Genomic DNA, 19322 nt, shown 5'->3' on the forward strand with positions numbered 1-19322 from the left:
GTAAAAATTCTCAATTCCCCAAATATATTTACCTGCACTCTTAGAAAATTAAAGCAAACCCAGTTCAAGACATTTCTGACAAACCTGTCATTTCAATATTTTGCCAGTTATGTGAAACTGTCATGGATCACACATTGTGAAGACATTGTACTATACGCCTATTGGGAGAATCATGCATTATGGCGGAGGCATCAGTCGCCATAGCGACATTTCTAGTTATGTTGAGTTTTTGTTTTTTATTCCCAGGGACAAACAAATTTTCAACATGCAAAACAGTGGTACAATATACTTACAAACGAATGGACTGGTTATTAAAGATAAATGGATAAATCTAAAAAGACACAGTTGATATCATTATTAATGGTATCTTTATTCAACAAATTGTTCGCAGCCAGAGACTGAATTACAAATGATTTTACAAAAGTGAAAAATGTATATACACAGTATTACATAATTATACTAAGGTAAAATTACAAAATCAGAATAACACACAGGCTCATACAAAACAAGAACAATTAAAAAAAAAAAAAAAAGAGAGAAACCCTCAGACACTGCATACATAAGAAAACAGTGAAAGTTTGAATTGACGTGGACCTCAGACCCTAAAGTTTCCAAACAATTACTACCAATCAGTACATGAATATTCACAAAGTTCGATGAATGTACATTGTACCTTGAGCCATTTCCGAGATATGAGGAAAAAATAAAATTGGAATTTTACCATTGTCACTTGATATTTGACCTTTAACCCTAAAATTTCCAAAACAATCTCTGCCAATCAATACATACATATTCAATAAGTTCCTTGAATGTACCTTGAAACATTTCCGGGGTAATAATAAAAAAGAATAACATTTTCACCTAACATTTAACCTTTAACCCGTTGAGGACCGTTTGATTTTGCTACAACACGCAATTCCCATAGACACCTGCCTGAGTATGCTCAGGACTTGTCCTCAACGGGTTAACCTCATTGAATTAAATATTCTCTCTCTTAAGAGAAGACATGGGAGAAACAGTGGAATATTGAGCAATTGACCTTGACCCTTGACTCTAAAATTCCCAAAACAATAATTGCAAATTAGTACATTATGCATATTCATGAAGTTCCATGAATGTACCTTGAACCATTTGTGAGATATTGAAAAAAAAATGGGATTTTAACATTTTAACATATTTTATATTATGCATTCAAAAGTATGAACAGAGAAGTACCTTTCAATATCAATATCAATATCAATATCAATATCAATATCAATATATGATCTGATTGTACATGACACATCCTACCTGATTAGAGACTAGAAAAGCATTCGGAGAGTGCAGACCTCTGCCAAGCAGCTCATTTCCACCCATACACAGATGCTGGAAATCGCCCATTTTCCCCCTATAGAAGCCCTTTGTTTGTGTCACCTAACTTACAGCTGTGTAGCACCTTGCCTGAGAAGAGAACGTGCTTTAGTGCATATACACACACAAACCTCAAATCTTGAACTCACAAGTTCACTGACCCCATCTGGCAAAAAAGTGGGAAAAAAAAATCCCTCAAAAATTCATGAAAGTTCCTGGATTGCTACCAAAATTTAATCTGTTCCTTGTGTCATTATCAATTTTTCCTTTAGGTTTCATCCAAATGCGTTCTTTGAGTTATTTTGCATACAGACAAACAAACAAATGCCAACAAAAAAGTAACCTCCTTGGCAGAGGTATTCTTGCACTTTACCTTAGGTTTAATCACATTATCATCCTACCTATTGGTAGGGAATTCGTTCATATGTTTCCCAACAAAACATTTCAAATCAGGACCATTCTTGTGAGTTATGCATTAATATGCATTTCATGCACTTACATATTGTATAACAGTGATCATAATTCTTTAACAACCAAGCTTCAATAAGAACAATAGGTCAACACAAGCTTTTCTTGGTATTGATTTTGCCCATCATTTTACTGCTGTCTGTGACTTCCCTTCAATGGAGTTTGAGTTCTTGTACCTATCACTCACAAATCCTTGTGTTCAGTTGAAAGTCTGAAGCATAGGTTCAGTCAGTATCTGAATGAAGTCGATATGGTGGTTTCACCATAAAGTAATTACACTGGTGGCATCACACAGTGAAATTGATCAAATCATGCAACATGGGAGAGCATTAGTATGAAGTCTTGATTTGTGGCTCACTAAATATACTGGCACCTATCTGCCTTCCCTCTCGTTTCGTTTTATACGCATTATGTATTTAACAAAAATGTAAGCGCATCTACTTTTCATTTTCATAATTATCTTATGTACCTTTTCAAATTTTGTTCTGTATCACAAATATCTCGTGTATACGCAATGTACATAATTTTTTTGTTCATTTTGATGGAGGTGAAAAAAATAAAGTTGAGTTGAGTTGAGTTGAGTGCCTGTTGTGTCAGGTTTAGCGCCTTCAAGTCCAGCAATGGGGGCAGAAAGATTTAATGAATAGCGCTCGAGGATCATGCAGTCAATACTATGTCATTACGAAGAGTTTATCAATAAAACAAAGTCTCCCAGTAGGACTTCAACTACAAGAGGATAATTCTCCTCAAAGCGTTGTCACAGAGATTTGTACATAATCCAAATTGTGTATTATGAGATACTGTGAGATGCTATGCGAATGTCAAGGGGGTGTATTCTCTATACTGGAATGGCATTATTTATTACCTTGTTTGATCTAAAGTTTTTCTCAAGCTTTGCCCAGAACAAGTCCTGTCCGTATTCATCCTCTTCCCATTCTAAGTATGGTCTGTTAGCACTCAGGAAGAGCCGCACAAGATAAGGAAGTTGGTTTTCTTCCACATCCTCCTTGAAAATCAGGACAACTTTGTCCAATTTGGTTTCGTTAATGTGTTCTAAGGCCATACGCAGCTTAGTCATAAACCATATCTCCTCTACTGACTGGTTGCTGATCACAAGAACAGTCTTGTAGCTATTTTCCAGGGCATGATGGATAGCGTCTACTAAGTACATTCCAATGTGGAAATAGTCATCACCCCAGAGAATGCTTTCAAACTGGGGAAATCTTTCTTCCATTGCTGGTTTCATGACATCGTCGACCCAGTCTTCATCCCCATCAGAGAACATTACATTAATCTGGTACCTATAGTCCTCTATTTGTTGATTGTCCTCCACTTCCTCGTATCCCAAGATGGCTAGCTTCAGGAGATAGAGCCGGTAACGAAACCACCAGCGCTTATAGTATACAACTATAGCCACATATCCCACCATAATAAGGACCAGGGAAACTGATACTACGAGTGTCACATTTATGCTGCAGAATTCTTCAGGATCAAATGGTAGAAAAGGATGATTGACTAAAGTTGGAAAGGATGATCTTGAGCAAACAGTCTTGTTCGGTTGCATAAGAACAACATTGCTCAGCTCAACCCAGTTTCTGAACCACGCTAAATTGCATTTGCATGAGAGTGGGTTGTGGGATAAGTCTAGAAAGCGCATTGTATCAGGAAATATAGTATTGGGATATATGGTCGTGAGGTGATTCTCAAGCAGAAATAATTTGAAAAGATGAGGTGTGTCATTGAACAGTGTAAGTGGCAAAGACCTAACCATATTTCTTTCGAAAAAAAGATTTCTGAGACTCTGGAGACCATACAGGGCATGCGCAGATGGCTCTTGAATTTGGTTACCCCTGAGATACAATGTTGTCAAGGAAGTCAAATTCTTAAATAGTCCCTCTTTCAGTACTTTGATCTCAGAGTCAGAGATATCCAATGATTTCAGGCTTTCCAGTGAACTAAAGGTTCCAGTTTCCATGTTGTCCAAGGAATTTCCCTGCAGGTAAAGCCCCTCGAGTACTGCTTGACCAGCAAACAAGGAATGGTTTGTTTTGGAATCAAACAAATTTTTGCTTTGTAAATTGTTGAAACGTAGATAAAGTTTTTGCAGTGATGCAGTTCCTGAAAACTGGTGTGTGGAATTCATTGAAAGTTTTGTATTTGACAGATCCAGTATTTGTAGATCAGTCATCTCTCGGAAAACTTCAACAAGGTAAGAGTAGCCTTCTGAATTCAGATACAACTTTTGAAGATGTGGTGTTTGTGCAAATGCAACTGGAGAATATCCACTAATCTGATTGTAAGAGGCATGTAGAACTTTGAGATTAGTGAGTCCCCATAGCATGCTGTCAGGAAGTTTATCTAAATTATTGAAAGAGATGTTCAGAGTGAGCAGAGTTTTAACGATCCAGCGTCTGTATTTGCAGGATCGAACCAGGTTGTTGGAGAGATCAAGATGTTGCATCATAGACAGCTGTATGAAGGAGCCAGGATCCAATGTGACAATTTCATTGTGGGAAATGTTCAACTGGAGGAGGTTTTCATTGCAGTGAAATGAACCCAATGGCAGAGAGGAAATGTGATTTCCAGATATGTCCAGAATCTCTAATGAATGAAGTCCACAAAAAGATGTGTTTGCAATATTTGTTATCCTGTTCTGTCGTATTTTTAGACTTAAAGTGTGATTTAAACCTGCAAATGCGTAGTGAGGGATGTCAAATATTCCATTGTTACTCAACTCTATGTTCAATATGTGGGGAATGTCAACTCTTTCACACGTAGATTTGTTCAGTGGAATTATTTCCTTGAGCGAAGTGCCAATAAGTGACAGTTTCGTAATCTTCAAGTTGCCCATGAATGCCAGCACTTCAAATTTGTCGATATTATTCGCATCAAGGTAAATAAAATTAACAATTGTAAGGTCCGAGAATACTCCAGATGTTACTTCAGTGATTTTGTTATTGCTCAGGTCTAAAGCATGCATGGAGTTGTTTTGTAGGGGGAAAAAAGCATGTTTTGGAATGGATGTGATATCATTCCTTGACAAGTTTATTTCAGATATTCTCTTCCACTGTGAGACTGACTGAAAGTCAAACTTTTTTATTGAATTTTTCATCAAAATTAGTTTCTGTAAGTTTGATAAATTTTTTATTGCAGCTAGAGGCACAGAAGGAATCAAATTATATCCTAAATCTACAACAGTGAGATTCTTACTAGAATTTAGTAGTCCTGGCTGAATTTGTGTCAACTCATTTCCCGAAAGACATAATACTTTGAGATGAATTAGCGGTGTAAGAGCAGCATTTTCTATATGAACAATGACATTGCTCTTCAAATTTAAGTTGATTAGATTCCAGAGATGTCCAAAGGAGTTGTTTTGAAGTTGTGATATAAGGTTGTGTGATAAATCTAAAGCAATGGTCCTGTTTGGTAGGTCTTGTGGAACTGACTTCAGATGGCAGTGGTTGCAGTAGGCCTTGTACATGCCTTGGGTTGCATTTTCGATGTGACAGCAGTTGTGTTGGGGAGGCACCATCTGGTCTGTTGGGAAGTCAGCTGACACTGGCAGCAAGCACACCACCCACAGCACCAGAAGAATGCAGCATGTAGCATACAATAAGGAATGCATCCTGAAGGCAGCCATGGTGCCCTCGAAATGGTCACGTGTTATACCGTACATCCACTTCCTGTGAAAATTTTACAAGAAGTATCAAGCTCAGTCATGGAAAGCAAGCTCATGACAGCTAGAATGCAGTTTAGGAATATCATCAGATTTCTAGGAGTGTGCATGTTAATGTCCAGGAAACTGTAGATAACCCCATGCAGCAACTTCCACTTCAATTAGACTGCGTATTTTAACTGTCAATCTTGTAATGTACTGTATATAGTACCAGTACCAAATTAGGCAGCAACATGTTTTGTGATTACCTGTTTGAAGTTCCTGGAACAGGTCCATCTCAGTCAGGAAAGATTACTTTAAAGAAGTTGATATGTTTACAATGTCAGAGATAGTTTAAATAAAGATGCTTGTCTAGTGCTTATCATGACAGGTTCATTGCTTAGCTGCTAGTTTTACTCAATCGTTCCAATGACCACATACAGGTGTTAAAATGTGCTCACCTCGAAATCCGGAAAAATGGATAATCATCAGAAAGTCAGCTTCATGTGGACAGTAGAGTATATCAGAGTGCCAAGATAGTTCACTCCTATGACACTGTGATAGATGAGGTGGCGTTATCATTAGTTCATGTGTCAGTCTTGCAGTCAAGATTGGGGCTTGAAGTTAAGGCCCTGTTGGTCTAGGTGGGATGAACAGAGTTGCCTGACACTATGATTTCCTCCACAGCAAGAGGCAAAAACACTGTCCTTTGAACCAGATGAATGCAGGTCCAGTGTTTGAGAAAGTCTTGACTCATGCACAGTAATATAAAGATCCCACCTCACTTCTCTTTGCAAAGAGCAGGGTGTACACACTCAAAGTAGTCCAACCCACACACAGATGATTGCTGCTGTGAGGCCCATCGTAGTTCACCCCCATCCCGGGTGAACAGCAATACCACAGAAATTTATGCATGTATAGGAGATCCATGCATGCTTGTCTTTAGGTCTTCAGGGTTTGACAGTTATCAGATGAAGAATGATTTATAAGCTCTGCCGTAAATGAATGGTTCTAGAGGCTTTTAGAAGATTTAGTGACCTAGCTAACACAGGATATTCACAGTGGCCTTTGTTTTTGCAATAAAGGGCCATGATTGATGGTCAACTGACACTGGATGCACTGCCTCACGTGTGGCATTGAAACCATTTTATGAAATGATTGAAGGCGTAATTCAGGGTGTGAAATTACCTTAAAATGGAATGTGAAATCTGGCCGTGCATTTCATCATATGCCATAATTAGTATAAAGCAGTCAACGAAAAGTGATGTCCAATTAATCATTCAATCAAACTGTATTTAAATGTCAGTGCAGTCTCATTTGTCATAAATCATTCATACAAGTTTCAATTTTGATTAAAGGCAGGGCTTTAGCTTTTCTGAAATGTATCCAGTGGTGTGGATTTACTTTTTAATTGATTTATTGATGGATATTTCATTTTATTAGTACCATCAAGAGGAAAGGCTGTGCAGTTTGCTGTACATAATTTCAAGAAGGGATGTGCAGATTCCTTGACATAACCAAGTGGGGTTTCTCAAACTTTAAACCCAAACTTGACATTAATAAGCATTGCAGTGGTGGATTTTGTATCTTGAAATTTCTCATGGGTGAACGGTAAATAAGGAGTGATCTGGTGACTCTAGAGAGTACAGCAGCTTCATTGCGTGACAAGATTGCATAGTACAGTACTCTCCGGATAATCGGGTATGCTCGGGCAGAGCGTTTCTTACCCGATTACGCGGAGTACGCGATTAACAGAAGAACACGTCTCATTCACAATTGACACACACAATGTGTATGTACATGCATTGTACACCGCACCAAACACCTACACTGTATAATTATCACGGCTTGCACGGCACATTATACGTACCTTACACTTGCTCAGTCACGAGCAATGATTTAAACTCTTTTAATGGACAAATTATGTCTTCAGAAAATTTGTCGTTTGACTATAGACTCCTCGCTAACACGAAGGTGTTTTCCAAAATTAACATGTCTCTTTGCGTGCACTAGTCACATAGAACGTTGGGTTACTTTTCGAGAAGTGACTGGGGGAAAGCAAATTTCCGGAGCTGGTGCATGGCCTGATTTTCGTTGTAAACTTCTCATATTGTGAACGTTGTTGTGGAGCAAGGGAGGAGCGCAAGTGTGTTCAACTCTTGTCTGTCTATGCAATTGTGAGTGCCAGCTACATACAGTGTCCTGTTTGTTTACATGTGGCAAGTCAGTACTGGTACATGTGTTTTCATGTTTAATCACTCCCCAATTTAATGATCGGTCTTCTTTGTAAATTAAGCAGAAAGTGCGATTAACCGTGACAAATTTGACATTCATTTCTTAAAGTGTTATATCTGCGATAAGATGTATGTAGAAATTAGATTATAAGAAAATTATTTACCCATATATGCGGAGAGGCAACCCGATTATCAGGTAGATTTAATGTGCATTGAAACTGATTTTGACATTACTACCCAATTAAATGGAGTACCCGTTGAAACCATACCCGATTACGCGGAGAGTACTGTGTCAGTGAATGTAATCAAATTGGTCCCATGGAAAATACATTTTTGTTATAAAGATCACATAAAGTGAATATTTTCTTTCATGTATTGATGGGGGGTTAAACCAATTTGCGTAATCTCTGTCACTCAAGGGTTCCTGTAGAAAATTACAGATATTGTACATAGAAGCAGGTGAGACACACACACGTTGTATGTGCACTTCTCCCTCCTTCTCTGCCACATATGTTCGAGAGGGCATTTTCTACAATTGGGTTCCTCTTCATGCAAAAACAAAAGTAGTGCCATCGCCATTGAGGGAAAGTAGCCTTTTGTTCAGATGTTAACAAAACTGTGGTATACATGCATGGTTAATGACAGGGTCTTTACAAACCGAAAAAAAGTATATGTACATGTAACTCTTGCGATTTCTTGCATAATTTCTAACAATACGATTCAAAGAAAATATCACACATTAGAGTAGATAAGAATTTAAGTCTGACATATTATAGAAATAACTGGAAATGCCAGACATTAAAGGGTAGCTGTCATGATTGAAAAATGGGTGAACTTCAAACATGATTATCTCGAAACATCATCCTTACGGAAATACTGCATATACGACGGTTCGGATGACTGCAGACGATATGTTGCCCAACAAAACATTCCAATTCAGGAATATTCTTTTGAGATGCATCTTTGTGTATTTCATACACTTATAACAGTGATGACCAAGCTTTTGATTAATAACAACAGTAGGTCAATGCAGGCTTTACTTGGCATTGACTTTGCCCATCAGACATGCATGGGTAGGGGCCAAGTTTTAGTGCCACTAGTCAAAGTACAGGTTATGTTAATGACTTGATAAAATTTCTGTCTGATTAACATGGGTAGGGGCCAAGTTTTAGTGCCACTAGTCAAAGTACAGGTGTATGTTAATGACTTGATAAAATTTCTGTCTGATTAACAAAGATTATGTCCCTTCAGTTCTGTGTGTAGTTTATTTTCTAGATATTACACTCACTGTGCATAATCTTATTTGAGTATCAGAAATGTTAGAGCTGCCGTGATTAGTGGAGATGTATTTTCTATACAGGAATGACATTATTTATTACCTTGTTTGACCTGAAATTCTTCTCAAGCTTGGCCCAGAACAAATTCTGTCCATATTCATCTTCTTCCCATTTCAAGTACGGTCTGTTAGCACTCAGGAAGAGCCGCACAAGATACGGAAGATGGTTTTCTTCTACATTCTCCTTGAAGATCAGGACAACTTTGTCCAATTTGGTGTCATTAATATGTTCTAATGCCATGCGCAGCTTGGTCATAAACCATGTCTCCTCCACTGACTGGTTGCTGATCACAAGAACAGTCTTGAAGCTGTTTTCCAGGGCATGATGGATAGCGTCTACTAAGTAGAGGCCAATTTCGAGATAGTCGTCACCCCAGAGAATGCTTTCAAACTGAGGAAATTTTTCTTCCATTGCTGGTCTCATGACATTGTTGACCCAGTCTTCATCCCCATCAGAGAACATGACATTTAGCTGATCCCTATAGTCCTCTATATGCTGCTTGCCTTCCAAATCTTTGTATCCAAAGATGGCCAGCTTCAAGAGATAGAGGTGGTAGCGAACCCACCAGCGCCTATAGTATACAACTATGGCCACATATCCCACCATGATAAGGGCCAAGGAAACTGATACTATAAGAGTCACATTTATGCTACACAATTCATCAGGATTAAAGAGCAGAAAGGGATGATCGACCACAGTTTCAAAGGATGATCTTGAGCAAACAGTTTTATTCGATTGCATAAGGACCACATTACTGAGCTCAACCCACTTTCTGAACCACGCTAAATCGCATGTGCATGAGAGTGGGTTTTGTGATAAATCTAAGTGTATAGTGGTAGGAAATAATGTACCAGGAAATATGGTGCTGAGGTGATTCTCAGATAGAAATAGTTTAAAAAGATGAGGTGTGTCATTGAACAGTGTGATTGGCAAAGACCTAACTGAACTCTTTTCAAAGAAAAGATTTCTGAGACTGTGGAGACCATACAGGGCATGTGCAGATGGCTCTTGAATTTGGTTACCCCTTAGATACAATGTTGTCAAGGAAGTCAAATTTTGAAACAGTCCTGGTTTCAGTACTTTGATCTCTGAGTGAGAGATATCCAATGATTTCAGGCTTTCCAGTGAACTGAAGATTCCAGTTTCCATGTTGTTCAAGGAATTTCCCTGCAGGTAAAGCCCCTTGAGTACTGCTTGACCAGCAAACAAGGACTGGTTTGTTTTGGTGTCAAACAAATTTTTGCTTTGTAAATTGTTGAAACGTAGATAAAGCTCTTGCAGTGATGCAGTACCTGAAAACTGGTGTGTGGAATTCATTGAAAGTTTTGTATTTGACAGATCCAGTATTTGTAGATCAGTCATCTCTTGGAAAACTTCAGCAAGGTAGGAGTAGCCTTCTGAATTCAGGTACAACTCTTGAAGATGTGGTGTTTTTGTAAATGCAACTGGAGAATATCCACTAATCTGATTGTAAGAGGCATGTAGAACTGTGAGATTAGTGAGTCCCCATAACATGCTGTCAGGAAGTTTATCTAAATTATTGAAAGAGATGTCCAGAGTGAGCAGAGTTTTAATGGTCCAGCGTCTGTATTTGCAGGATCGAACCAGGTTATTGGAGAGATCAAGATGCTGCATCATAGACAGCTGTATGAAGGAGCCAGGATGCAATATGATAATTTTGTTGTGGGAAATGTTCAACTGGAGGAGGTTTTCATTGCAGTGAAATGCACCCAATGGCAGAGAGGAAATGTGATTTCCAGATATGTCCAGAATCTCTAATGAATGAAGTCCACAAAAAGATGTGTTTGCAATATTTGTTATCCTGTTCTGTCGTATTTTTAGACTTAAAGTGTGATTTAAACCTGCAAATGCGTAGTGAGGGATGTCAAATATTCCATTGTTACTCAACTCTATGTGCAATATGTGGGGAATGTCAACTTGTTCACACGTAGATTTGTTCAGTGGAATTATTTCCTTGAGCGAAGTGCCAATAAGTGACAGTTTCGTAATCTTCAAGTTGCCCATGAATGCCAGCACTTCAAATTTGTCGATATTATTCGCATCAAGGTAAATAAAATTAACAATTGTAAGGTCCGAGAATACTCCAGATGTTACTTCAGTGATTTTGTTATTGCTCAGGTCTAAAGCATGCATGGAGTTGTTTTGTAGGGGGAAAAAAGCATGTTTTGGAATGGATGTGATATCATTCCTTGACAAGTTTATTTCAGATATTCTCTTCCACTGTGAGACTGACTGAAAGTCAAACTTTTTTATTGAATTTTTCATCAAAATTAGTTTCTGTAAGTTTGATAATTTTTTTATTGCAGCTAGAGGCACAGAAGGAATCAAATTATATCCTAAATCTACAACAGTGAGATTCTTACTAGAATTTAGTAGTCCTGGCTGAATTTGTGCCAACTCATTTCCCGAAAGACATAATACTTTGAGATGAATTAGCGGTGTAAGAGCAGCATTTTCTATATGAACAATGACATTGCTCTTCAAATTTAAGTTGATTAGATTCCAGAGATGTCCAAAGGAGTTGTTTTGAAGTTGTGATATAAGGTTGTGTGATAAATCTAAAGCAATGGTCCTGTTTGGTAGGTCTTGTGGAACTGACTTCAGATGGCAGTGGTTGCAGTAGGCCTTGTACATGCCTTGGGTTGCATTTTCGATGTGACAGCAGTTGTGTTGGGGAGGCACCATCTGGTCTGTTGGGAAGTCAGCTGACACTGGCAGCAAGCACACCACCCACAGCACCAGAAGAATGCAGCATGTAGCATACAATAAGGAATGCATCCTGAAGGCAGCCATGGTGCCCTCGAAATGGTCACGTGTTATACCGTACATCCACTTCCTGTGAAAATTTTACAAGAAGTATCAAGCTCAGTCATGGAAAGCAAGCTCATGACAGCTAGAATGCAGTTTAGGAATATCATCAGATTTCTAGGAGTGTGCATGTTAATGTCCAGGAAACTGTAGATAACCCCATGCAGCAACTTCCACTTCAATTAGACTGCGTATTTTAACTGTCAATCTTGTAATGTACTGTATATAGTACCAGTACCAAATTAGGCAGCAACATGTTTTGTGATTACCTGTTTGAAGTTCCTGGAACAGGTCCATCTCAGTCAGGAAAGATTACTTTAAAGAAGTTGATATGTTTACAATGTCAGAGATAGTTTAAATAAAGATGCTTGTCTAGTGCTTATAATGACAGGTTCATTGCTTAGCTGCTAGTTTTACTCAATCGTTCCAATGACCACATACAGGTGTTAAAATGTGCTCACCTCGAAATCCGGAAAAATGGATAATCATCAGAAAGTTAGCTTCATGTGGACAGTAGAGTATATCAGAGTGCCAAGATAGTTCACTCCTATGACACAGTGATAGATGAGGTGGCGTTATCATTAGTTCATGTGTCAGTCTTGCAGTCAAGATTGGGGCTTGAAGTTAAGGCCCTGTTGGTCTAGGTGGGATGAACAGAGTTGCCTGACACTATGATTTCCTCCACAGCAAGAGGCAAAAACACTGTCCTTTGAACCAGATGAATGCAGGTCCAGTGTTTGAGAAAGTCTTGACTCATGCACAGTAATATAAAGATCCCACCTCACTTCTCTTTGCAAAGAGCAGGGTGTACACACTCAAAGTAGTCCAACCCACACACAGATGATTGCTGCTGTGAGGCCCATCGTAGTTCACCCCCATCCCGGGTGAACAGCAATACCACAGAAATTTATGCATGTATAGGAGATCCATGCATGCTTGTCTTTAGGTCTTCAGGGTTTGACAGTTATCAGATGAAGAATGATTTATAAGCTCTGCCGTAAATGAATGGTACTAGAGGCTTTTAGAAGATTTACCCCGCGTTCACATTGTCCCCCGTGCTGCGGGGACAGCCTCAAGAGATCTTATCTTTTTTACGACTGACCGTTCACATTGGTATCTCATCTGTCCCCGAGCTGTGGGGGCAATTGGGGCTTGGGGCGAGCTCTGCCAGGCATGGCGCATGCGCACATTTGATGACCACAGCTGGACGCTATCAATTTCGCCCCAAGGTCACTCTCCCCTCCAAATCCTGTCCCCGTACCCGACTTGATTCGCGGGGATGAGGGGACAAGTCCCAGCGAGCGTTCACATTATGGTTTTGGAGGAGAAAGTCCCACAGCTCGGGACTTTCCCCGCGGCGCGGGGGACAATGTGAACGCAGTGACAGTGACCTAGCTAACACAGGATATTCACAGTGGCCTTTGTTTTTGCAATAAAGGGCCATGATTGATGGTCAACTGACACTGGATGCACTGCCTCACGTGTGGCATTGAAACCATTTTATGAAATGATTGAAGGCGTAATTCAGGGTGTGAAATTACCTTAAAATGGAATGTGAAATCTGGCCGTGCATTTCATCATATGCCATAATTAGTATAAAGCAGTCAACGAAAAGTGATGTCCAATTAATCATTCATACAAACTGTATTTAAATGTCAGTGCAGTCTCATTTGTCATAAATCATTCATACAAGTTTCAATTTTGATTAAAGGCAGGGCTTTAGCTTTTCTGAAATGTATCCAGTGGTGTGGATTTACTTTTTAATTGATTTATTGATGGATATTTCATTTTATTAGTACCATCAAGAGGAAAGGCTGTGCAGTTTGCTGTACATAATTTCAAGAAGGGATGTGCAGATTCCTTGACATAACCAAGTGGGGTTTCTCAAACTTTAAACCCAAACTTGACATTAATAAGCATTGCAGTGGTGGATTTTGTATCTTGAAATTTCTCATGGGTGAACGGTAAATAAGGAGTGATCTGGTGACTCTAGAGAGTACAGCAGCTTCATTGCGTGACAAGATTGCATAGTACAGTACTCTCCGGATAATCGGGTATGCTCGGGCAGAGCGTTTCTTACCCGATTACGCGGAGTACGCGATTAACAGAAGAACACGTCTCATTCACAATTGACACACACAATGTGTATGTACATGCATTGTACACCGCACCAAACACCTACACTGTATAATTATCACGGCTTGCACGGCACATTATACGTACCTTACACTTGCTCAGTCACGAGCAATGATTTAAACTCTTTTAATGGACAAATTATGTCTTCAGAAAATTTGTCGTTTGACTATAGACTCCTCGCTAACACGAAGGTGTTTTCCAAAATTAACATGTCTCTTTGCGTGCACTAGTCACATAGAACGTTGGGTTACTTTTCGAGAAGTGACTGGGGGAAAGCAAATTTCCGGAGCTGGTGCATGGCCTGATTTTCGTTGTAAACTTCTCATATTGTGAACGTTGTTGTGGAGCAAGGGAGGAGCGCAAGTGTGTTCAACTCTTGTCTGTCTATGCAATTGTGAGTGCCAGCTACATACAGTGTCCTGTTTGTTTACATGTGGCAAGTCAGTACTGGTACATGTGTTTTCATGTTTAATCACTCCCCAATTTAATGATCGGTCTTCTTAAGCAGAGAGTGTGATTAACCATGACAAATTTGACATTCATGATTTCTTAAAGTGTTATATCTGCGATAAGATGTGTGTAGAAATTAGATTAGAAGAAAATTATTTACCCATATATGCGGAGAGGCAACCCGATTATCAGGTAGATTTAATGTGCATTGAAACTGATTTTGACATTACTACCCAATTAAACGGAGTACCCGTTGAAGCCATACCTGATTACGCAGAGAGTACTGTATCAGTGAATGTAATCAAATTGGTCCCTTGGAAAATACATTTTTGTTATAAAGATCACTTAAAGTGAATATTTTCTTTCATGTACCGGTATTGATGGGGGGTTAAACCAATTTGCGTAATCTCTGTCACTCAAGGGTTCCTGTAGAAAATTACAGATAATGCTATTGTACATAGAAGCAGGTAAGACACACACACGTTGTATGTGCACTCCTCCCTCCTTTTCTACCACATATGTTAGAGAGGGCATTTTCTACAATTCGGTTCCTCTTCATGCAAAAACAAAAGTAGTGCCATCGCCATTGAGGGAAAGTAGCCTTTTGTTCAGATGTTAACAAAACTGTGGTATACATGCATGGTTAATGACAGGGTCTGTACAAACTGAAAAAAAAAGCATATGTACATGTAACTTTTGCGATTTCTTGCATAATTTCTAACAATACGATTCAAAGAAAATATCACACATTAGAGTAGATAAGAATTTAAGTTTGACATATTATAGAAATAACTGGAAATGCCAGACATTAAAGGGTAGCTGTCATGATTGAAAAATGGGTTAACTTCAAACATGATTATCTCGAAACATCATCCTTACGGAAATACTGCATATACGACGGTTCGGATGACTGCAGACGATATGTTGCCCAACAAAACATTCCAATTCAGGAATATTCTTTTGAGATGCATCTTTGTGTATTTCATACACTTATAACAGTGATCATAACTTTGTGATGACCAAGCTTTTGATTAATAACAACAGTAGGTCAATGCAGGCTTTACTTGGCATTGACTTTGCCCATCAGACATGCATGGGTAGGGGCCAAGTTTTAGTGCCACTAGTCAAAGTACAGGTTATGTTAATGACTTGATAAAATTTCTGTCTGATTAACATGGGTAGGGGCCAAGTTTTAGTGCCACTAGTCGAAGTACAGGTGTATGTTAATGACTTGATAAAATTTCTGTCTGATTAACAAAGATTATGTCCCTTCAGTTCTGTGTGTAGTTTATTTTCTAGGTATTACACTCACTGTGCATAATCTTATTTGAGTATCAGAAATGTTAGAGCTGCCGTGATTAGTGGAGATGTATTTTCTATACAGGAATGGCATTATTTATTACCTTGTTTGACCTGAAATTCTTCTCAAGCTTGGCCCAGAACAAATTCTGTCCATATTCATCTTCTTCCCATTTCAAGTACGGTCTGTTAGCACTCAGGAAGAGCCGCACAAGATACGGAAGATGGTTTTCTTCTACATTCTCCTTGAAGATCAGGACAACTTTGTCCAATTTGGTGTCATTAATATGTTCTAATGCCATGCGCAGCTTGGTCATAAACCATGTCTCCTCCACTGACTGGTTGCTGATCACAAGAACAGTCTTGAAGCTGTTTTCCAGGGCATGATGGATAGCGTCTACTAAGTAGAGGCCAATTTCGAGATAGTCGTCACCCCAGAGAATGCTTTCAAACTGAGGAAATTTTTCTTCCATTGCTGGTCTCATGACATTGTTGACCCAGTCTTCATCCCCATCAGAGAACATGACATTTAGCTGATCCCTATAGTCCTCTATATGCTGCTTGCCTTCCAAATCTTTGTATCCAAAGATGGCCAGCTTCAAGAGATAGAGGTGGTAGCGAACCCACCAGCGCCTATAGTATACAACTATGGCCACATATCCCACCATGATAAGGGCCAAGGAAACTGATACTATAAGAGTCACATTTATGCTACACAATTCATCAGGATTAAAGAGCAGAAAGGGATGATCGACCACAGTTTCAAAGGATGATCTTGAGCAAACAGTTTTATTCGATTGCATAAGGACCACATTGCTGAGCTCAACCCACTTTCTGAACCACGCTAAATCGCATGTGCATGAGAGTGGGTTTTGTGATAAATCTAAGTGTATAGTGGTAGGAAATAATGTACCAGGAAATATGGTGCTGAGGTGATTCTCAGATAGAAATAGTTTAAAAAGATGAGGTGTGTCATTGAACAGTGTGATTGGCAAAGACCTAACTGAACTCTTTTCAAAGAAAAGATTTCTGAGACTGTGGAGACCATACAGGGCATGTGCAGATGGCTCTTGAATTGAGTTACCCCTTAGATACAATGTTGTCAAGGAAGTCAAATTTTGAAACAGTCCTGGTTTCAGTACTTTGATCTCTGAGTGAGAGATATCCAATGATTTCAGGCTTTCCAGTGAACTAAAGGTTCCAGTTTCCATGTTGTTCAAGGAATTTCCCTGCAGGTGAAGCCCCTTGAGTACTGCTTGACCAGCAAACAAGGACTGGTTTGTTTCATTATCAAACAAACTTTTCCTTCCTAAATTGTTATATTGCAGATAAAGCTCTCCCAGTGAGACAGCTCTGGAAAACTGATTTGTGGAATTCATTGTGAGTTTTGTGTGAGACAGATTCAGAATTTTTAGATTAGACATATCACGGAAAACTTCAGCAAGGTATGAGGCTGCTTCTGAGGTTAGGTACAACTCTTGGAGATGTTGTGTTTGTGCAAATAAAAAAGGAGAATAGCCTCTTATCTTATTGTGAGACGCATGAAGTATTTTGAGATTTTGGAGTCCCCATAGCATGTGGTTGGGAAATTTATTGAAATTGTTGAAAGAAATGTTCAGAGTGAGCAAACTTTTAATGGTCCACCTTAAGTATTTCCAGGAAGAAAGCATGTTATAAGATAGATCAAGCTGTTGTATCTTCGACAGCTGTACGAAGGAGCCAGGATGCAATCTGAGAATTTGATTGTGGGAAATGTTCAACTGGAGGAGGTTTTCATTGCAATGAAATGCAGCCAGTGGCAGAGAGGAAATTTGATTTCCAGATATGTCCAGAATCTCTAATGAATGAAGTCCACAAAAAGATGTGTTTGAAATCATTGTTAATCTGTTCTGTCGTATTTTTAAACTTAAAGTATGATTGAAACCTGCAAATGCATATTGAGGGATGTCAAATATTCCATTGTTACTCAACTCTATATTCAATATGTGGGGAATGTCAACTCCATCACATGTAGATTTGTTCAGTGGAATTATTTCCTTGAGCGAAGTGCCGATTAGTGACAGTTTCTTAATCTTCAAGTTACCCATGAATGCCAGCACTTCAAATTTGTTAATATTATTTGCATCAAGGTAAATAAAATGAACAATTGTAAGGTCCGAGAATACTCCAGGTGTTACTTCAGTGATTTTGTTATTGCGCAGGTCTAAAGCATGCATGGAGTTGTTTTGTAGGGGGGAAAAAGCATGTTTAGAAATGGATGTGATATCATTCCTTGACAAGTTTACATCAGATATTCTCCTCCACTTTGAGACTGACTGAAAGTCAAACGATTTTATTGAATTTTTCATCAAAATTAGTTTCTGTAAGTTTGATAAATCTTTTATTGCAGCTAGAGGCACAGAAGGAATTAAATTATATCCTAAATCTACAACAGTGAGATTCTTACTAGAATTTAATAGTCCTGGCTGAATTTGTGTCAACTTATTTCCTGAAAGACACAATACTTTGAGATGAAGAAGAGGTGTGAAAGCAGCATTTTCTATGTGGACAATGGCATTGCTCTTCAAATTTAAGTTGATTAGATTCCAGAGATGTCCAAAGGAGTTGCTTTGAAGTTGTGATATGAAGTTGTGTGATAAATCTAAAGCAATGGTCCTGTTTGGTAGGTCTTGTGGAACTGACTTCAGATGGCAGTGGTTGCAGTAGGCCTTGTACATGCCTTGGGTGGTATTCTCAATGTGACAGCAGTTGTGTCGGGGAGGCATCATCTGGTCTAGTGTTGAGACAGCTGATACTGACAGTAGGCTCACCACCCACAGCACCAGGAGAATGCAGCTCAGAAAACACATTGAAGAATGCATCCTGGATGCGGTCATGGTACCTTCAAAATGGTGTTATATCCACTTCCTGTGAAAATTTGACAACAGTATTAAGGTCTTTTGGGGAAAGCAAGATTATGGGGGGGGGGGGGGAAGGTTGGTATAGCCCCAACTAGCTGCTTCCACTTCAAGAATGCATATAATTTCGACTGTCAATAAGTGTAAAGTTAAGTAGTAGCACATTTTGCGATGACCCCTTGAAGCTGTTGTAACATCTCAGTCAGGATATCATTTTTTTGATACTTCAGAGGAGTGAAATATACCTCCAGTCACAGAGAAGTTGGTTAAGATGCTCAATTTGCTGGCTGTGAGATACATAAATAAAAAATGGTGTCTGGTGTTCTGGAATAGTTTCAAGTTAAGTATTACCCCTCGCCAATTTAACAATGTACCACACAATAGGGTTACAATGTCCGTCTGTTTCAGTCTGGAAAGGTATGCATAGAAAGTCAGCTTGAATGGGTCAGATTGCATCAAAATGTCCAATAAGTCACTCCTATGACTACATGTGCAGTTGTATGACGAAATTGGCGTGACTCTGTGGTTAGTTCACATGTCAATCTTGTAAGCAAGACTGTGTGGCTTGGGGTCAGGCTCTCTGAGTCCAGCTGAGATGAAATGGAGGTCTAACGTTTGAAAGAGTCTTTAGTCCTGCACATTAAAGGTCCCGCCACACTTCTTGTTG

The 19322-nt window shown here is 39.0% G+C and overlaps 4 protein-coding genes across 4 annotated transcripts in view; 1 reads left to right on the plus strand and 3 right to left on the minus strand.

Annotated features, from left to right (window-relative positions):
• LOC139718269 (cilia- and flagella-associated protein 337-like) overlaps positions 1-19322 on the plus strand; it is a 130972-nt gene that overhangs the window by 42676 nt on the left and 68974 nt on the right. The gene's annotated exons all lie outside the window — the stretch shown is intronic.
• LOC139718298 (uncharacterized) lies at positions 839-8657 on the minus strand. Its single transcript, XM_071629782.1, has 2 exons — positions 5935-8657; positions 839-5501 (listed from the first exon to the last, which is right to left on the minus strand). Exon 2 carries the CDS (start codon positions 5492-5494, stop codon positions 2657-2659), a length of 2838 nt encoding a protein of 945 aa, XP_071485883.1. The 5' UTR covers positions 5495-5501; positions 5935-8657; the 3' UTR covers positions 839-2656.
• Positions 8759-17389, minus strand: LOC139718300 (uncharacterized). Its single transcript, XM_071629783.1, has 2 exons — positions 12335-17389; positions 8759-11901 (listed from the first exon to the last, which is right to left on the minus strand). The coding sequence occupies exon 2, from the start codon at positions 11892-11894 to the stop codon at positions 9060-9062; it is 2835 nt and encodes a 944-aa protein (XP_071485884.1). The 5' UTR covers positions 11895-11901; positions 12335-17389; the 3' UTR covers positions 8759-9059.
• LOC139718274 (uncharacterized) lies at positions 15836-19046 on the minus strand. The gene is made up of 2 exons (XM_071629758.1): positions 17403-19046; positions 15836-16469 (listed from the first exon to the last, which is right to left on the minus strand). The coding sequence occupies exons 1-2, from the start codon at positions 18632-18634 to the stop codon at positions 15836-15838; spliced, it is 1866 nt and encodes a 621-aa protein (XP_071485859.1). The 5' UTR covers positions 18635-19046.

Source organism: Diadema antillarum, unplaced genomic scaffold, assembly GCF_040938485.1.
Source record: "Diadema antillarum isolate AM-2024a unplaced genomic scaffold, OU_Dant_1.0 scf00000092, whole genome shotgun sequence".
Taxonomy (NCBI): domain Eukaryota; kingdom Metazoa; phylum Echinodermata; class Echinoidea; order Diadematoida; family Diadematidae; genus Diadema; species Diadema antillarum.